The following is a 21,045-nucleotide window of genomic DNA, read 5'->3' as shown; positions in this document are numbered from 1 at the left end:
AAAAACGACACGTGATGTATTGTATTTATCAAAATGAATAGAGTTCCCGCTTTCTGTACAGCGTTACGGTATTTCTAGATTCACTTCCCGTGTTTATAATGCCGTTGGAAAGGCGCCTAAATCTGCTACTTCTGGTGAGTTTTTCCGAACTCTTGCTTTTCATTCTATACAAATCCGCTACGCACTTGAGTATTCAACATTTTTTGTCCCTCAAAGCAACAGTGAGGTGTGAAATGTGCTTTAGCCTGACAATCTTAGCTACACCCGCCGCGCTTTAACAATCATGTTTGGGTAACACTGCTTCCACACAACAGCAGTGAAGGAGGCAAACTGGGCAGAGGTACTGTGCATCAAGTCATACACAATAATTTACCCATGTTATAGGGAGAAATAATCCAAGATATTTTGAAGCCAGAATCTTTGAGAACCACTGCACCATGGCACGTACCAAACAAACAGCCCGTAAATCGACTGGAGGCAAAGCTCCACGCAAACAGTTGGCTACAAAGGCTGCACGAAAATCAGCCCCGGCAACTGGTGGAGTCAAGAAACCGCATCGTTACCGACCAGGTGAGAAATTAAGATTTATTTGAAACTGAAAAGAATGATCAAGGTACTAAATTGATGTGGGGATACGCCGTTACTGAGTAAAACATAAGACGGTATTCAGAGGGGGACAACAAACAACTAATGTAGGCCGGGGGGGGGGGGTTCTTCGAAAAAGTTTGTACGGGGGTGTGCCACGCAGACTTTCGGATGCTGACTTTCTCTATACCTACTTTTTGCTGTTTTTGCTACCCTTCAGTATACCAATTTTCAAGAAAAAGCACCCAAAAAGCACCCAAATTTGCCATAATTGGTCGCTTTAAGGGCACTTTTGACAAAAAGCGCCCAATTGGGCGCATTGGTCTCCACTGAAAACCCACCCATCGATATACCAAAATCGCTGAAAAGGTACCCCAAAACCGTGGCACATCCCCGTATACCTTCAACCAACGCTCTGCAGGGTCTATTGTTCTATTGTTTCCGATTAGAGCGCTGACATATTGAAAAATGTTGCCAATCAATATTCATGAGAGTGTACATTCAACGTCCAGTTTGAGAAATTGGGTGAGTTGTGTTTGGTAGGTGTGAAATACATCTGACTGGGCGTTTTAATTACGTAACGAATAAAGGGATTGACATCGTCGAATGGCTGCCCAGTGCTGTTATGTGTTTAGTTATTATATAGGCCTAATAATTATTATTAAATGTATTCATCATTCCTTTCTTTTCGCTTCTCTGTACTTATTCTTTCCAAGGCCTACACTTTATCACTCCCTCGCTCTCAGTGTCCCCTCCTACCCTCCCTCTCTCATTCCCATAATTTTCCTTATATTTCTATTTATCTACTTGTCTTTATTATATCTTTTTATTTCTGCCTTCCTCCAGCCCTCTCTCATTCTCCATATCCCTCCTCCCCTTCCCCCTCCTCCCTCCCAAAACTTCTCACAGAGGTGAATCTGCCCCTCCCCAACCCCCTCCCCTCTTTGGGTACGCCACTATTTCTATACCAATCTCCTTCTTAAAAACAACCTTATAGGCCTATACTTATACTTACATGTATACGTATAGCGATTACCATTATAGTGTAATATAAATATATGGACTGGACATGGCAGCCTTCATACATTCTAATGTGTAATCGATCACCAAGAGCATTCAATTTATTTAAATGAAGCGCCTATCGTCAGGTGGGTGGTAAAGATGATTGCATCGACAGCTAAAGCCTCCTTATAGTCTTCAGACCCACACAAGCACACCACATTTGGGATACATGAGTACAATGGTACCACTTTACACATGACTGCCCTTACACATGACTGTAGTGTGGTCACTTATTGATACTCGCCTGTTGTGTAAAGCGTTAATATGATGCCGGATCAGTGACCAATTTAATGGTGGAACCCCTTTATTCGAAACAATGGTACCACTTTTATAAATAGCCTGTCGCAACTTCTAATCGGCATCAAACGAACAAAAGATTATATAATCAATTGCGACTCTATTTCTATTTAAAAGCTCTTTGCCTTCAACCAGGAAGAACCCCCCCCACCCGGGAATGTAGGCACGTATTATCGGAAGCCAAAAATTACCAATTCAAATTCCCACTGAAGAATTTACATGCAAAATCAACAGGTACCAACAGGAATACATGTACAAAATGAAAATCATCTGCACATAAGCAGACAAACTAAGACAAACAAGGAACAAGGGAAAATGTAGGCACAGAAGGTTCCTGCAAAAAGAAAAAGCAACAACCGACGTTTTGAGCCTGCAGATAAACTGCTCTTTTTTAGGGACAAATTTTAAAAATTAGAAACAATTGCTATGTTTTGTTTTAAACTAGTCCGAATAATCAGACCCAGAACAAAATATTAATTTCTGACATGATCCTGTTCTGGTTTTAAACATGCATTTTTTGGCGTCTTCTGAATGCTTGAACAGCTTGGATGTTTCGTTACCTAGGTAACACAGCAAAATAGGTCAAGGTCAATAGGCCTCAATGGTAGGGTCTACTTGACCTAATTTGCTATGTTACCTAGGTAACGAAGCATCCAAGATATTACAATCCTATCCTTATTTGATTTGTTTAACCAAAACGAACAATTTGACACCTCTTTTGGCAAAATCGGAGCACTTTGTTGTTTTCGACACATATAGAGGCAAAAATGTGACCTTTGACCTTTTTGGTTATAACTCAAGAACAATACGTCCTAGATAGGTCAAACTATACATTTTCTGAATCCTTTTGACTAGGGGAATACATTGGAATGGTTTAAACACAATTTGAGCAAGTTTAAAATTTTGACCCTATGCAAAGTTCGATGACCTTTTACCCCCCTTGGGGCCAGTTTATATTTTTGGGAACATCCTGATTATGTTTTGGGGTCATCTCAGGAACCTAAAAAAAGTATTAGATGTGTGTACTTTTACTATAATAACCGTATCTATTCTATTCCACACAGGAACGGTTGCACTACGTGAAATCCGAAGATACCAAAAAAGTACGGAACTCCTCATTCGTAAACTCCCCTTCCAGCGCCTCATCAGAGAAATTGCCCAAGACTTCAAGACCGAGCTGAGATTCCAGAGCTCCGCTGTACTAGCTCTTCAGGAAGCTGCTGAAGCCTATCTCGTTGGGTTATTTGAAGATACCAATCTTTGTGCCATTCATGCGAAGAGAGTCACCATTATGCCTAAAGATATTCAGTTAGCTCGACGTATTCGTGGTGAAAGGGCTTAATAATATGACAAGAATTACATACAGTTTGATCAGCTCGTAATCGGCGGGCCTTACAACATCGCGGCTTAATATCAACATATTTTATTTTTAGAATTGTCCTGTGACAATCTCTCCAGAAGCATTACAAGTTATTTATTGAAGTCCAATAATTTATCTACTTTCTTTAACACGCAAAATATAGACCATAGAGATCAACTATATCACTCGTCGGTCTACTTTTCGGCGTAGTGATAAAAGTCTAACAATTCCCGCCGATTACGAGCTGATCAAAGTATAGCATATCCAAGGAAGTTCTATGGTTGAAACAAAAACAACTATTTTTTTCTCTTGAAAAATATTACCAGGATCATTCATAGTTCGCTAAAGTAGAAGAGATCCTTTTCAGATCCAAAATGCTGATTGCCAGTCAAGATTAATAGGTAAATTTTCACGGGAAAATTTTCTGGACACGTGACCAATGCGTATCAATGTGAGTGTAACCTCGAGCCTGATCCCTGACCCCCGGCGGTGACCTCGCTATTCAAGTCTTAGTTATTTTGAATTGGAATAGTATTTTGGCCGCAGTTTCGATAGAAATTCATGCATTGCAAAATTATTGAATATTATGTGATCTTAATTTCTTCACAATATCATCAAAACGTAATTTCAAAAATATTTACCTGCGGAAAAAATATTTATCTACGGAAACTCTTGTTATAACATTATTAACTTCCGACAAGTAACTTATTTTGCATCCAAGAAGAAATTCTTCCTATTCAAATACATTGGACGACCACCCGCTGTGCTCGGGGTCACATTCTATAATGCTAATATGTCTGCGCCCATGAGTGTCACGTGTCCAGAAAATTTTCCCGTGAAAATTTTCCTATTTATCTTGACTGATTGCTGACACTCTGTCAGAAATATTTCAACACCTGGACAAGATTTAGGCCTATGAGCAACTAATAAATAAACGGCAACAAAGAAGTTTAGCTCTGTCATCAAAACCAGACAGTGTTGCCGTTTACTGACGGTTCACAAACATCTACATAAACCAGAATGGTCATAGATTCCTGACAGAAATTGGAGGAGCAGCTTTTGGATCTGAAAAAAAAAGAGCCTTTCTACTGTAATGAAAACATAACCAACTTGCAATGACAATGTATAAAGTAAGTATAAACTGTAGAAAAATACACAGGACTCAGGCGTCAGACCCGTAGCCAGAATTTTTTTCGTAGGGTACTGTTTTGATTTTTGGAGCCTGGTAGACAAATTAGAAACAAAGTTCATGATTTGGCATTTTGGTGTATTTTGACATATTTGGCCCAATTTTGCTATTTTTCATAAAAGCAAAGCAGAGCTTTGCCGATTTATGGAGGGGATGTGTCGCACCCCCGGTTACGGACCTGAAGGGACTTATAACCAATAGCAATCTGTCCATATTTTGGCCATGTTTTGTGGAACTTCCTACTTCTCTCAGCTTTTGTGACCTGCAAATCGGGCTTATGTCTTGTATAGATAAAATATATATAATAGGCCTATATTTGCTTAATTCTCCTGACCCATTTGGTGAAATTCTGTCTAGCAGTATGTAAGGTCAAACTTGGATACAATAACAATATTTGTTCAATCTTTAAATCGACCGTGATGCTGCTTCGATGCTTGTTATTATGAACTAACAATGCTGAATTCGTATTTATCAATATCATTACATGCAGAGATTCATGTTATGACAAATAGCAAGAGTCAATTAATTGATTTCTTAAATAATAAGGATCAACCTTGCATCGATGGTCGATCAAAGGATCGAACTAATTTGTTTCTATTGCCTTAAGGGGGGTACTACACCCCTGTGGTAAATTTGCGACTATTTTTGCATTTTTCTCACAAAATAATAACACACTGGTAACAAAAGTTATAATATTATTGGGGCAAGGAATCCAGTTACTCAAGACAAGCAGTATGATAGGAAATGAGGTACATTCTATCGGTACCTCTTATCATAAATAAGGAACCGCTTGTCTTGGGTTACTGAAATTCCAGTGTAGTAATTGGATTCCTTGCCCTATAATATACATAACTTTTGTTACCACTGTGTTAATTAATTATTGAAAAAATGCAAAAATAGACACAAATTTATCGAGAGGTGTAGTACCCCCTTAATGAAGATTACCTCAAACTGATTGTCATTTAACTGTTTCATTGTATGATCATGATGATAGAAATCTCCCGTGCTGATGGACAACGATAATTATTATGGTCATTAACTTCGCGATTTTTGATTCTTGTAACTTTGGTTTCCCTTGTACCCTGCCCATGCACAATAATGTTTTCAACTGACCAACAATTTAAATTTAAAAAAAAATGAAATAATCTATGTTGGATACTGACACTGATTTCCAAAAATAATTGATATATATAGTTTGATCAGCTCGTAATCGGCGGGCCTTGTGACATCGCGGATTAATATCACTATATTTTATTTCGAGAATTGTCTTGTGACATCTGTCAAGAAGTATCATAAAAGTTATTAAAGTCCTATGATTTTGTCTACCGTCTTTAAAACGCACAATGTAGACCAGACAGGTCAACTATATCATTTTCATAGGTGGGTCTACTTTTCGGCGTAGTGGTAAAAGCCTAATAATTCCCGCCGATTACGAGCTGATCAAACTTGAGGCCTAGTCAGTAAACACACATGTTTTTAACCCGTAGGACCAACGTGTTTTGATTTTGGTCAAAACGCTTTGATAACATTGAAATATTGGGCTTGGGAACTACTTTTGCCATCTAATGCGAAGCACGATTTTGTTCTGACTGTCAGTTGTGTCCATTTCATTTTCGTCATACATACAGAATGCAATGTTGCATGGGAGGGCAGAATTTTCAAATGCCATAGTATATTTTTGTATTTTTGTATCTTCATAAACTTGGTCGATGAATCATTAAGTATAATATTCTCATGCACTTTCAATCAATTCCATCAAAAATTCGTCAGTGCGATGGGAATGCTGGTGCAGTTTCAACGAGTTCGGCATAAAAATGGATTATTATAAACTACATGTAGTGAAGTTGATTTGAATTACATATTGGGCTATTCCAGAAAATAGATGCACACCCCCTATTCATCCATTGCACGGTTCCGCCATATGCAAGGAGAGCCTCGATCTGGCAGCATACATGAATGGGAATTGAACCAGATATAACATTGCGTAAAGTTACGTAATACTTCCTTTCATGTCTATTGCCAGTTCGAGGTTCTCCTCGCATATGGCGGAACCGTGCAATAGGCGAATAGAGGAGTTCGGATTTCCAGACTTTTTGTCCAGTCGTGACTGTTGGAAATCCGGACTTTTCTTTTACTCTATAGGGTGTGTGCACTTATTTTCTGGAATAGCCCATTAGGGAACGAACAATATTTACGCCAGTGGAAATTTGGGGATCTGAATATTTTGTGTGCCTTGCATGGACAATATGGAATATTTGTTCGGACTTGCTAAGCTTTAAATGGAGAAAATTAGGAGAAATGGGAACTTGAAAATTCTAAATGGATGCAAGGGGGAAGGAGAAATGTGCCGGGGAAATGTGTGGATTTGTTTATTCCCCGCATAAATATTGAACAGTCCCATATACAAGCAGTGTTCATTGGTACACCCGTTTGCAGTATTGCAGCATGGGCAAGACTGCACAATAAAATCCAACCCATTTGTAATTTGTAAAAGGCATATAAATCTATATAAAGAAATCAATTGATACTATAATTTTTCGTGTATATTGTATAGTTTATTTTGGAATAAATCACTTTAATAATAATAACAATCTGTACCAACTTTGTTTAATTCTAGGAATATAAGTTAAAGTGCGTTTCTGATACTCTCAATAAAAATTACTCGAATGTTTAGTAAAAAGAACAGAGCAACATAATGAATCAACGGGACTTAATGTTGAGTCGTACTCAAATTGAGTGAACATTTAATAAATATTGAGTTCCATGTGACTAATGTTGTTACTCTGTTCCCTTTTTACTCAACACGAGTTTTTTTCTAATTGTTATTTAGAGTAGTGATATTTGTCTTAATTAATTGTGGTAAAATCGAGCCATTAAGGGGGTACTACACCCCTGCCCAATTTTGTGCCTATTTTTGCATTTTTTGTCAAAAATTATAGCGCATTGGTGACAAGTAAGATGTGTATATTATAGGGGCAAGGACTACAACTACTGCACTGCAAATTTTATTTCAGCACAGACAACAGTTGTGGAGTTACAGTCAAAAATTAGGGAAAACCAATATTTGATCAATAAATCAATAACTACTTGCCTTGAGTTGCTGAATTTTAAGTGCACTATAATTTTTGAGAAAAATGCAAAAATAGGCACAAAATTGGCCAGGGGTGTAGTACTCCCTTAAGGAATCGGGATAGCAACGTTTGCACAGTATATTTTGTGGGACCTGAGAGCACATCATACGCACCAAATTGCATTTTGTATACGAGTTATGTCCTTTTGATGTCAAATAATTTGAAGATTTTTTTGAAATTCGCGATATAATACAGATTTTATGGCAATTAATATTTTAATATTTTTAATATTTAAGTCTTCGGAAGTAAACTTTATAAATCTAATGATATTGAAGATATACATTTTTTCTCCAAAAGACCCCAAAATTCTTATCATTATATTGATATAGTTTACTTCGAAGACTGCTAAATATCAAAAATAAAAATATATCAATGTCTAATTTGCCATAAAATTTGCATTGTATAGCGATTTTTTTAATCAAAATTTATGAAATCAGGACATTCCTCGTATTCAGAATGCAATTAGCTGTCTGATGTGCTCCCATGTCCCACAACAAATACTATGCAAATGTTGCTATCCTAATAACAAATCTGCTACTAAAAATAGTTAAAACGATTGTTATTAAAATCTTGAAACAAACTTGTAAATAAGTCGCAAATATATCATCTCCAATCAGTGTCGTTTATTTTTTACAAATTATTCAGCAAATAAAAAGTGCACATAAATAGCAATTACTGTACGAGTGCAGTACAATACAAATATTTGGAGGGGGTTTATATCCCCCAAATTGGTTTTACCACCATTGTTGGAAACATTTGACCACCCCCTGAAATTCACCATCTCCCCTCATTTGAAAACGACGAGTATGGTGCTATTTTTTATTCCATTGGGCCTAATACAGGGTGTATCAAAATGATTGGTACCCATCAATTTTGATATTTATTGAAAAGCCTGTCTCTTCCAATTACAACATTGGATGCTCTTGAAATGTCCAGACTATATAGTTAATGACTTGTTTTACAATTAATCTACAACTTATTTGGATCTTATGTTGAATTTTCATGGGCAAGGCTATTCCATTATCAATGAAAACTGATGGGTACCAATCATTTTGATACAGCTTGTACTCGCACATACCACCCTAAACAAACATACAAGTTTTTAAAACGTAAACGAGCTTCAAATGTCTTGTGTGTAAAATATCCAATAGATTTGTCAAAAATATCAATTTTTAATCATTTACCATAAAATATTTTTATCGACGGAAATTGAATGGTAGCCCCAATTTTTTCTTCTATGGTTTGAAAAAGTGAAGAGCAAAAAAAGAAAAAAAAAAGATATCAGGCGCTAGCAACAAAAAAAATATTTCGGTACAATTCAATTGGTTTCATAATTTTTAAACATTTTTTATACAATTTTCCATTTTTTCTTTCAGCACCTTTCATCAACTTGACATGGGGGAAACAAGTAAATACAGACTAGACTTTAGCACTTCTGTGGGCCATGGAACAGGTAATTTGACATACTTCCAATGCCTACATTTGCTGTTTTTGTCACCCCTTTGCATACCGTCTTGTCTGTATTTACTTGTTTCCCCACGTCAAGTTGGTGTACCTTGCCGCTTTTCATTCCAACACAGCAGTGCTTTTAAAGAAAAATACCCAAATTAAAAGGTTGCAGTTTTCTGCGATCAATGGTTAGTATGCAAGCATTGTGACATGTAAAAGCCTCCATTTATCTTCGCGCTGACTTCAAATCAATATTCATTCATTCATTCATTCATTCATTCATTCATTCATTCATTCATTCATTCATTCATTCATTCATTCATTCATTCATTCATTCATTCATTCATTCATTCATTCATTCATTCATTCATTCATTCATTCATTCATTCATTCATTCATTCATTCATTCATTCATTCATTCATTCATTCATTCATTCATTCATTCATTCATTCATTCATTCCCATAAAAATCAAAGACATTACAAAAAATATTAATATAAACACGGTACATATGGAGGAAAAGGCTGGAAGACCAAAAAGGTCTGAAAGTTGGCCTTTCCCTGAAATCAAATGAAATTAACGAAAAGCTGAATACAAATAGCTGAACTTTTAAATTATTTAAATTAGGATAGTTTTCTTTAAAAACACTGCTGTGTTGTTAGAAGGGCATTTCGTGATACACAACATCATTCCCCCACTTTTCTCAAGAAAAGTTGAGATTTTTATACCATTGGAAACCTCTGGCTACATAATATTTATGTACAAAATATTTCTTGCAGATTAATTCATTTAGCAAAAAAATATTGTGAAGTTTTAATTACGTTTCTGGTACACTAGAATGAAATTACAACGCAAAATCTGAATCAACTTAATTTTTTTGATTGAGCTTTTTCGTGGGGGTTTGGGGGGGTCAGACAAAAAATGAAAGAAAAAGTGCCCTCTGACAAAAAATGAAAGAGAAAATCAGGAGGGCAAAGGAAAAGAAAAAGGGCAAGGAGCCCTTTTCTAGCAAAATTCAGGGCCAAAATAGTGTAAAATACAATTTTTTTTCAGCTACGCGCGCACATTGTAACAGTAAAGCCCTTTTTTAGCCGGATTATGGGCGAAAATAGTGTAAAATACCATTTTTTTCGAGCTACGCGCGCACATCATCCCAATAACGCCCTTTTCGGGAAGCTCGAAGACATACAGTCTCTATGTATTGTATGATGCAACTGCAATTTTTTTCGTCTGTGCCCCCAAAATATTATTTTGCCCCACCCCTGACCAAGAAAGCTGGCTACGCCCCTGCGTATAATTATCTAATTCTGTTATCGATGAGAAATCCTGAAGAATAATAGCTCCTTCAACATGTTCAAATGATTTACCAGTTGAGTTTCAGCTACACATGCACTCTGCTACTTGGGATGTTAGCCAGTTCTCTGTGAACAGAAACATCTCGTCCTGTGATCTTGGATTCGCCTCTATAGTCTGTCTCATCTCAAGTTGAGAGTAACACCGTGTTTGATTTCGCAGTGGCCGATTCGAATCAGCGCCAGCATACGAGCATATCGCCCTTCTACGCATACGCATGTGTATACGCCCCGTGAGATTAGGTTATTGCGCGCGATTCGAGATGCCACTGTGAGATGAAACAGACTATAGTAATTATGTTTCCTAACCAAGTGGCTCAGGAAGTGCCCCAGGAGCAGAAACTACCACGTTCTGAAGCAACAAAACAAAAGAATGAATTAAGCACTGTGACAATACTTTAAAATTACACGAAAACCGTAATATTCGTTGTTTTTGTCAGGTCAATAGAGCAATTTTGACATATTCTGACAATTGTGCTGTATTCTGACATTATAATCAAAATAGTTATTGCGGTTTTTTCACTATAGCTTGTTATTTCATATTTTTAAAAATAGGCAACTGCTCTATAATCCGAAGGTTCTATAATCCGAAGGTTCTTTAGTACGAAGGTTCGCTAGTCCGAACATGTGTTCATAGCATTCGCTAGTCCGAATTTTAAAAGAGGTTCTTTAGTCCGAAAAAAATTGAAAAGGGGTTCTTTATTCCGACGATTCTTTATTTCGAAGGTTCTATAGTCCGAATTTTAAAAGCGGTTCTCTAGTCCGAATATGAAAATAGGCTCTATAGTCCGAATTTTAAAAAGGGTTCTATAGTCCGAATATAGAAATAGGCTCTGTAGTCAGAATTTTAAAAAGGGTTCTATAGTCCGAATATAGAAATAGGCTCTATAATCCGAATTCAAAAAAGGGTTCTGTAGTCCGAAATTGCAAAACGGTTCTATAGTCCGAAACGGATACCGTGTTCTTTAGTCCGAATCAGTAAAAAAGGTTCTATAGTCCGATTTTTTAAAACATTAACATTTACTGCGCCCTCTAGCTAGATAAATAATACTAAAGCAGAGTTTATGGTAAACTTTAACTATTCTTTAAACTAAATGTTTAAAAAAAGCCGCAGCATTTACATGGCGGGATGGCGCTATGAAAATTTGAACTCGACAATGCTCGAATACATCGTAGAGTATTACTAGTATATAGTATTATAATGGAATGAAAAACAGATAAAAATGAAGAAAATATCACCAGAATAAAGATGAACGTCAATGTACGCTACGGAAAATATCCAGAGAAACCAACCATGTTGAACTTCAGCGGATTTGTATTTAACAAGTGATGATTTGACACTGAAACAAATGATAAAAATAAAATTCGGACTATAGAACCCGTTTACCAATTCGGACTAAAGAACACGGTATCCGTTTCGTACTATAGAACCGTTTTGCAATTTCGGACTACAGAGCCCGTTTTTTAAAATTCGGATTATAGAACCTGTTTCTATATTCGGACAAGAGAACCTTTTTTTAAATTCGGACTATAGAGCCTATTTTCATATTCGGACTAGAGAACCGTTTTTAAAATTCGGATTAAAGAACCTCTTTTAATATTCGGATTAGGGAACCTTTTTAAAATTCGGACTATAGAACCTTCGAAATAAAGAACCGTCGGAATAAAGAACCTTCGTAATAAAAAACCGTCGGATTAAAGAACCTTCGGACTAAAGAACCGTCGGAATAAAGAACCGTCGGACTATAGAGCTTCCACCGTTATTGCTAATATTATTCCAGCATTTCAAGTAACGAATAAAAATCATAATTTGATGAAAATCGTACATTTTAGTGACATATTATGTGTGTTTGAAATTAATTTGTTGGAGCAATCCCCCTGTATGATCCTGCAGGTGCTTTTTTTTAAATTTTGGTGGTCCTTTGTTAGGATGATGGGATTTAAGTAGAGTTTGGCAGGCAAAAATTCATATTCAGCATACCCGATTCTTATTCAGTGGGTGTGGTTTGTGATGAATGCACATGATTTGATTGGTTTTCGGGTGTATAATATCACGTAATAGTAGATATTGATATAAGACGACGCGCCCGCCGCCACGCTATAGCCTACAATGTATTATAATTAGCAGCTCGCTTGTTGATGATCCTCAATGATCGCGCGATAATGCTTTCGCGTAATACACGTGAGCGAAGTAATAACGCGGTTCGATAGCTTAGATGTTCGTAACGGCTTCGTTCATTTCAAACTACAGAGATGAAGTCAACAAAAGTAACTTTTCCTGGAAAAAAAAGTTTTTCTTAAATTGAATAAGAATGACAATAAAAAAAAATAGGATTTTGTCTTTCGCCTATTAAAGATTTTGCCTTTTGCTTATCGTAGTCTACTCAAAATATTATAACAAGATATTAGATAGGCAAAACAAATGAATCATATCTTTTATTATCTAATTAACCAAAATAAGCTTGTTACCAACATTAACGCAAGCTTGCCGAAAATAGAAACAGATTATTACAAAGAAAAACAAAAAATAATGTTCACTTTAGGCTACTGCAGCGTCAAAGTGTTGACGTCACTATCTGGAGAAAGCAAAGTGTAATACCGTATTCACTCGATAGTTAGCACATGTGCTTACTATCGAGGGCTTTTGAAAACGTGCAAAAACGAAAAAAATTGAACAGCGCCATCCACAAAAGTGACAAAAGTGTAAAGGGTTTTGAGCAAATCATCGACACACATAGCTATATACGAACAATTAAACCTACAAATTTGTGTCTTAACAACATTAGCTCAGTTGGTAAAGCGACAGACTTTGAATCATCTTAAGAAGAGCGAACTGAGCAGGAGTTCGAGGCTCGTTATAAACTTTTACGTTGCTTTATTTTTATTTTGGGGTTTGAGCTTTTCTTGATAAATTTAATCTTTGTTTTCATTTTGTTTCTTTATTGTTTTTTATTTGCTTTATTTTGTTTTGTTTTTTCTTTTCTTTTCTTTTTCTCCTTTCTTTCTTTTTTGTTCTATTCATACTGGGGTCATGGGCTATTTATTCAAAACATACCTATATACGAACAATTCAACCTGCAAATGTATGTCTGAACACCATTAGCTCAGTTTGGAAAACGCCGGACTTCGAGACTCGATGAAGTTCAAATCTGTTCAGTATTTCACTATTTAGATTTTTTTCTCTGCCATGTTTGTTTTACAAGTCTTTTTAACTACGAATATAGGCCTACATTTGACAATTCTTGAAGGTTTTTTTGTGGGCTTTTTATTTATTTATTTATTTTTACCAAAGGAACAATTAGAGATCAGTTGGATTAAAAGTGGAGTGGTTACATAACTCCTTGGTAACTGGATCACGCACCTTTTTGAAGGCAAATAAATACGCTCATTTCGTTCTAATAGACAAAGTGATAATCGGATTACACGTAACACTTCGCTGGCGAATAATTGGATCAACTTTAAAATTTCACCCCTACATCCAATTTCATGCATTCCTACACCCATGCTACACCTCAATGGCAGACATAGCTGCTGGGACACAATAGAACGATAAATGGCGTTGAATGCCATAGACTTTGTGTTGCGATCATATCGATCGTGGTGCAGAACTCAAAAGCGTGATCCAGCTGACAGTGATAATCGGATTACACGTATAACATTTCCCTTGCGAATTGTTACGCATAGTCGTGCTAAAAGTCGGTCGATACATGTTGAACTCAGCACAATTCAGAAATACGCGTTTTTGCTTTGAAAATTCTCGGTCAAATAAAAACTTTTTTTTTCAGTAATGTTGAATAAAAAATGTTGAACAAAAACATAGTTCTTGGAAATACATTTGAAAAAAATCCCGGTGTTAAAATTAGGCACGAAATTGTTTCCTGTTTGATTTTGATAGGACTCAGCTTCACCTAGACTGCGGAACTTAGTCATCAATGATAGTCAGTCATTTATCTTTTGGTCGTTTGGTCGTTATATGACTATCATTTGAGGAGTATGATACATCTCCGAGGAGCAATTTCAGACAATTGCTTTGGATTACTGGGGCAGAGGTTAATTGAATCCTTTCATGACCATTGATGCATAGTCAAGTCTGACAAGGACACTCGGCACGAATTGAAAGACCATGTCACTCTCGACAAAAGAATGCATGCATGTCAAAGGTCATACGACACCAATTGCTGTTTGTTATGCTCCTCGAAATAATGTACAGTAGGTCTATGGCCACACCACTCCACGCCATACATAAATTCTCCCAGTCACATTTCCCCAATATGAAATTTTTAAAAAGTAAAATTTTAATTTTAATTCTTTTAAAGTTTGGCAGAGGCGGGGTTCGAACTCACGCCTCACCGCTTTGGCTAGTATGACGTATACCATCGTCCAGCGCCTTAGACCGCTCGACCACGAAGAACTTGATAGTGTCATCGTGAAAATGTATACCTATAATATTAATAAATCGCAACTTCATTACTGCATCATATTTTGGAATTTTATCTGCTTAAAACATTAATGTGTATTATAATAAAGCTACCATTATTTATATTGTTGAATTCTCAAGCGCATAGAGACAATTAATACGAGGGTCCTATGAATAGGCCTACATACACAATACATAAAATCGATTTTGATATCGGCCATGTGCTCTGCTGTGCATGTGGTTTCCCGCAGTGGCGGAAGTTGTATTACGAAGTGCATCCGAACTCCATTTTGAAGCAAATGCTTTTGACAAGGCATTGGATTGTTCCAGTTTGCATCCTAAATCCACATTAGACCCCTAATTTTATTTACAAAATCAAAAGATTAGATTATCATAACAACAAAACGGTAATCTTTTGTCGGGTCTAATGTGAAAATTAAAAAAAAAAATGCAGTTTTTACAGAATTAATTTTCACTTAATTCCAAAAAAAAAATGGCGTATATAAGATTGAAATAAATTCTGTACCTTCTATACTAGATCAATTGTGACGCAAGTTGTTATCAAAAATTGTTGTGATAGATGTACAGTTAATATTCATATTATCCATTACCTATCTGATGGTACAGTTTTTACACAGAAAATATTTATTTGAAAAACCTGCCACTCGGCTTTTTCCGGAAAGGTCACAGGGTCGCCGTGACCTGTGCAATAATTACAATTAAAATTGTTCTTATTCTAACAGCAAGCGTTTCTAGAATATATTATGGCGAAATGTGGTGTAGTCTATGGCTGGTTCCCTTCATTGTAATGTCCTTCCATACTTCTCCAACCCACTTGGTGATCAGAATTCGTCTTTGGCTTGCTGCCCGGGCTTGCTGTTATGTCATTTTTGGCGTATTTTATGCCATTCAATCAGGGACTGGAAACAGATTATTGATAGCTATTGTCAAGCTATTGTTATCAGATTATCTTTTCGACCTTCGATTGTATGCGAGTTGTGCCGAGTGCGCTATGTTTGAATTTTATTATTTACTCATGTTGCCCTACTAAATTTTTTTTTTTAAAAACATCAAAATATTCCAATATCTTTTTTAAGTTATGTAAAATTGTGTAAAATGTCTATCCTTTGTCGAACACAATTTCTATGTAGCATGGAAAATCATTTACATAGGATTTTGAAGACAAAATGTGATAATTTTGTGGAGATACAGAATGCTAGAACAAACAAAATTATATTTTTTCTGGAATGTGTACACCGTACGCTTGGTATTCCCACTGATTTCGATACTGAAATAATTCTTAAGATGATGTTCTTTGAAGATTAATGTTGGCATTTCTAGAGTCTGTCATTATAGGCAAACATGTAGGCTCATTTCGCAATGTACAAGACAAGCCACGCGCTGTGTTGTAACTGTGCTTGGATTCGTACCAGGGTCTATTGATCAACGTATTATTCATGCTTGCTCAACTGAGGATAATTTGTAAACCAGCAACTCGCATGGTACAATGGGTGGAAGCCGTTTACAGTCCCTCCATATAGAGGCCTTGCATGTGACGTATCATCCCGTAAATATGGCGGACTACTCAAATGCATTCAATAAAAGCATGATTGCAATCTACCGTGACAGTTCGTCTCACACACATAACCCTGCACTACGATCAAATATAGGTTGATGACAACATTTGATTGAATGGACTGCACTTCGCTATAACTACGGTGAAGGACACCGGTTTAAATCCTTTGTCTGGAGCCAATCGATAATTTCATGCAGGGCCTCTATACAAGGTCCCTGATTCAATAAAGCACACAATGTAACAGGCACAATTGAATCGGAGCGGGATTTTACATGTTACACAATGAGCGTGTTTATAGTGAGACAATCTTTCCGTTATTTAGCTAAACTACCGCGTAGTCTAGATTTGCAATGGTTAGTAAAACATAAACAAATATAGACTGCGTGGCAGTCCAGCTAAATACCGCACAATCTGGCTCACTGTTTTTTATTTTTCGTATTGCACAAAATCATAAAAGTATAATGGATAAGGTTAAAATTATAAAATGCAAAAGATTTCTTTGCGGTTAAAAAGCATGGCCATATCACGTTTAAGTCACAGTTATTGTGTCCTTCTTGATGTAAAACGAAGTCAGTATTTTGAAATAGATTGCGGAACTCAGTCTTCAATGATAGTCATTTGATAGAAGGGAACCATCATCAGAGCCTTTGAAAAATATGGAATTTCTGTAGCGTGTAATGGCAAAGAGGACCATGACCACCTCATTTTAACATTGAGGGCATACCCAACTACATTGTTGAATAAACAGCCCATGACCCCAGTATGAATAGAACAAAAAAGAAAGAAGAAAAAGAAAAGAAAAGAAAAGAAAAAACAAAACAAAATAAAGCAAATAAGAAACAATAAAGAAACAAAATGAAAAACAAAGCAAAAAAAGATTAAATTTATCAAGAAAAGCTCAAACCCCAAAATAAAAATCAAACAACGGAAAAGTTTATAACGAGCCTCGAACTCCTGCTCAGTTCGCTCTTAAGATGATTCAAATTCTGTCGCTTTACCAACTGAGCTACTGTAGTTAACACACAAATTTGTAGGTTTAATTGTTCGTATATAGCTATGTGTATCGATGATTTGCGCAAAACCCTTTACACTTTGTCACTTTTGTGGATGGCGCTGTTCATTTTTTTTCGTTTTTGCACGTTTTCAAAAGCCCTCGATAGTAAGCACATGTGCTAACTATCGAGTGAATACGGTATATTATACTTGCCATGGTTTCCTCTTTGTGTTGGTTTAATCTCTCTTCATCAAGATCGTTTCCATGGAGCATGGTATCAATTCTTTTCCACATCTTACGTTTCATTTCTGTTCGGTTCTTTTCTGTCTCAACTTGTTTCTCTGCTGACCCTGCACCCATCATCTGGTTGAAATAAATAAAACATCGCGTTAACGTGGCGCCACTTCTTGTTACTCTCTAAAATCTCTTAATCTCAGAAATAAGAGCTGTACCCTTCAAGGAATACTTTGTACCCGATGACTCCTTTTTTCAATATTGTAAACAAATGACCCCCCCCCCTTTTAAACAACATTTTATACGTATTAGCCCCTACTTCCCAACGTCGGTAGGCTCATATCCATCACTTCTAAAATTGAGTAGCTTTGAGTACCTCAGGGAAATATTGCGCTCCGAGATATTCCTTCTAGAAAAACCTCAGCAATGAGTGCGCGAGTGCGAGCCCGGACCTTCGGCCTCATTACTTAGTTTCTCGGACTCAGTCGATAATAAAACGGGTTCTTTCACTATACATGCTATGTAGCAGTCAAAAAATGAAACCAGCTTATTACAAAGAAAAAACGAAAGAAATGAGGTGCACTGTACTGTAGCGTCACAGTGTTGACGTCACTATCTGGAGAAAGAAATGTGCAATATATTATACTTGCCTTGGATTCCTCTTTGTGTTGTTTTAACCTCTCTTCATCAAGATCGTTTCCATGGAGCATGGTATCAATTCTTTTCCACATCATTCGTCTCATTTCTGTTCGGTTCTTTTCTGTCTCAACTCGTTTCTCTGCTGCCTCTGTACCCATCATCTGGTTTTGACGTGGCGCTACTTTCTCTACGTTCTGTAAAGATTTTTTACCAGAAATAAGAGCTATGCACTTCAAGGAATAACAATATTCCTCGGTGTAGGCACTCAAATTTGGAAGTATATATTGGTATGAGGCCCCTTTTTGTTATCAAAATGTCTTAAAATAACGAGGAATCTTTCAAATTCTCAAATTTCCTACCTGATGACGCCCTTTTTAAATATTGTATACCAAAATGAACCCACCTTTATTAAACAACATTTTATACCCATTGGGACCTTCTTCCCGACGTCGGTAGGCTCATAACCGTCACTTATAAATGTTGTACCCCCGGGCAAATATTGCACTCCGAGTCAAGCTATTCCTCCAAGAAAGACCTCCTCGGCGGTGAGTGCACGAGTTCGAGCCCGACCGAGTCGGCCGTCGGCCTCATTACTTGGTTTCCCGCTACTCAGATGATCTGCCTGCATGTCTGTGTTATTCGCATTACCATGATGGCTACTGGCTAATGATCATGTGCGTATCAGCATGACGTTATGTAGGATTAAAATCTCGCAGACAGGTTATCACCATGATCATAACATGTCCAAACCGCAGTCACGACTGTAAAATTATGTGCATTACAATACAATACAATACAATACAATACAATACAATACAATACAATACAATACAATACAATACAATACAATACAATACAAATGAAATTTATAAAGCGCCAAAAACCAAACAATTGTACTAAGGCGTTGATAAACACTTACACCAAATAAAATTACAGTCCATAGGCAACATTAAACAAATGGCATTTCAAGAGTCTTTTGAAAATGAGAAGAGAGTCAGCATTTCTGATATGTTTCGGCAGCCGGTTCCATTGATGAGGTGCGTAGCATGTTAAAGAACGGTCTGCAAAATGTTCTATGGTGAGTTATAGGTTCGAACAGTAGTGGTGCAGAGGAGGAACGTAACGGCCTGTGGTCAGTCTGTATCTGGAGCATGCTAGAAAGATATTCATGTGTACAATTTAAGACTGTAAAAATATGTGTACAATTTGCAGCTCTTATTTCAATCTTACCAATGGTTTCTCAGGAGCAACTGATGATGATGAAAATTGAGCACTAGATAATTTCGTCTTCTCGAAAAGTCTCTTCACCTTTTCTCTCACCTAAAAAGTCATAAATATAGATGAATATTAACAAAAGATATGTTGTTATAAGTATTAGTTTTAACTATTTGATTAAGTGCCTCTGTTTTTTGAAGGGTATTCTGGAGTTTTTCAAAACGCGTACCTCTTTTTGAGAAAGCAGAAAAATAAGAAAAAGAACACTCCTTGAAGAGAATTCAGCACAACAAAGATATATTGGAATACCAAAGTAGCGCCACCAACGGCCATGAATCCAAATATCCACGTAATACCGAGAAGAGGAGTTAAAGTTAGTGTACCTTTGGTAGTGGTCCTGAAAAAATAAAAGTAGTTCTTATCATACCCACAACCAGTTTAACTTCGTATATTATTATGTAGAGAATAAAGTTTCAAAAATCCTATATCATAGTACACAATAAGATATCTCACGCCTAAGTTGAATACTATCGAAACAAGTCAAATTTAATTTCTTGCCTTTTCGTTCTTTAGGATTCTTAAAATCCGTTGATGTACAAGTATTCCTTAAAACTCACCAAGATGCCTTAAGCTTATCACTCCCCTCCTTATCTACAGATCTGATGGATCGATATAATATACGAGCAACGATGCAAAGTAGAATCAGGTTTAACTGAAATGAAAGATGAGGAGTATGAAACATCACTGAAAGTTACTGAATTTTTTATGTGAATAAGCCGTAAGGCTAAATATTAGCACAAAGGTGTAGTACTAAAACCATTAGTAACTTGCTTCATAACTGTAATACGTCTCGTATATAGCGGATAGTCTTTTAAATGACTCTCTTAACTTACTATACAATCTGTGGCATTTTGTAATGGTTAGTCCTTGAGTTTTGAGTAAGTTAGGATCAGAACTTATGTTTCAGCAGTATATCATACATGGATAATAATATTTTCCACGAAATAGCTGCAATTGAAGGGGGAAATCAGAGGGTGCCATGTAAAATGAGATTGTCAATAGTAACACCCTTTAAAACATAAAAACAATTGCATCACTTAAAATAGTTTACCAATATAATAACTGCTGCAGGTCCAGCGAAGCCCCAAATGAGTGGACTCCCACTTCCGATCCAGCAGCTGATAACAATAAATAAACAAATTAATTATTAGTTAGATAAAAAGTCAATCAATATAGGGGGAGCACATCAAAATGGTTTGAAGATTGAGGCTATTTTTAATCTGAAAAATCTGTTGGGTAATTTAAATAAAAGAAAATCGGTTTCAGGTAACTCTACCGTAACAATGTCGTTATGTGTTTGAAGAATGCCCAATAACGATTCCGCTGTTAAATTCATGTCACGACGTTTGAATTCTCTTCAATTAAAAAACAGGTATCAGAGCCAGAGGGCATCATATCGTTATGAATTCTGCAGACGGCAGAATCCGAATACGGATACGGCTGTCTGCCGAATTCATAACGATATTATTTATTTAATGATTTAGT

The 21,045-nt window shown here is 36.5% G+C and overlaps 1 protein-coding gene and 1 long non-coding RNA gene across 2 annotated transcripts; one reads left to right on the top strand and one right to left on the bottom strand.

Moving 5' to 3' along the window:
- Positions 1-215: 215 nt before the first annotated feature.
- LOC140136491 (histone H3, embryonic-like) lies at positions 216-3,684 on the top strand. Its single transcript, XM_072158206.1, has 2 exons — positions 216-570; positions 3,009-3,684. The coding sequence occupies exons 1-2, from the start codon at positions 438-440 to the stop codon at positions 3,284-3,286; spliced, it is 411 nt and encodes a 136-aa protein (XP_072014307.1). The 5' UTR covers positions 216-437; the 3' UTR covers positions 3,287-3,684.
- A 16,124-nt stretch (positions 3,685-19,808) lies between these two features.
- On the bottom strand, positions 19,809-20,681 carry LOC140136490 (uncharacterized). Its single transcript, XR_011856665.1, has 3 exons — positions 20,612-20,681; positions 20,118-20,212; positions 19,809-19,897 (listed from the first exon to the last, which is right to left on the bottom strand). It is a non-coding gene; the product is annotated as an uncharacterized lncRNA (long non-coding RNA).
- Between the last annotated feature and the right edge of the window lie 364 nt (positions 20,682-21,045).

The sequence above is a fragment of the Amphiura filiformis genome, chromosome 16, assembly GCF_039555335.1.
Source record: "Amphiura filiformis chromosome 16, Afil_fr2py, whole genome shotgun sequence".
Classification (NCBI taxonomy): domain Eukaryota; kingdom Metazoa; phylum Echinodermata; class Ophiuroidea; order Amphilepidida; family Amphiuridae; genus Amphiura; species Amphiura filiformis.
The sequence above is the reverse complement of the archived record's forward strand: the minus strand, read 5'-3'. Positions and strand labels throughout refer to the sequence as shown.

Excerpts from the sequence above, each read along its gene's own strand:
- LOC140136491 (XM_072158206.1), top strand. The coding sequence starts at position 438 with ATGGCACGTACCAAACAAACAGCCCGTAAATCGACTGGAGGCAAAGCT. Across the intron at positions 571-3,008 it reads ACCGCATCGTTACCGACCAG|GAACGGTTGCACTACGTGAA; the intron begins GTGAGAAATTAA and ends TATTCCACACAG.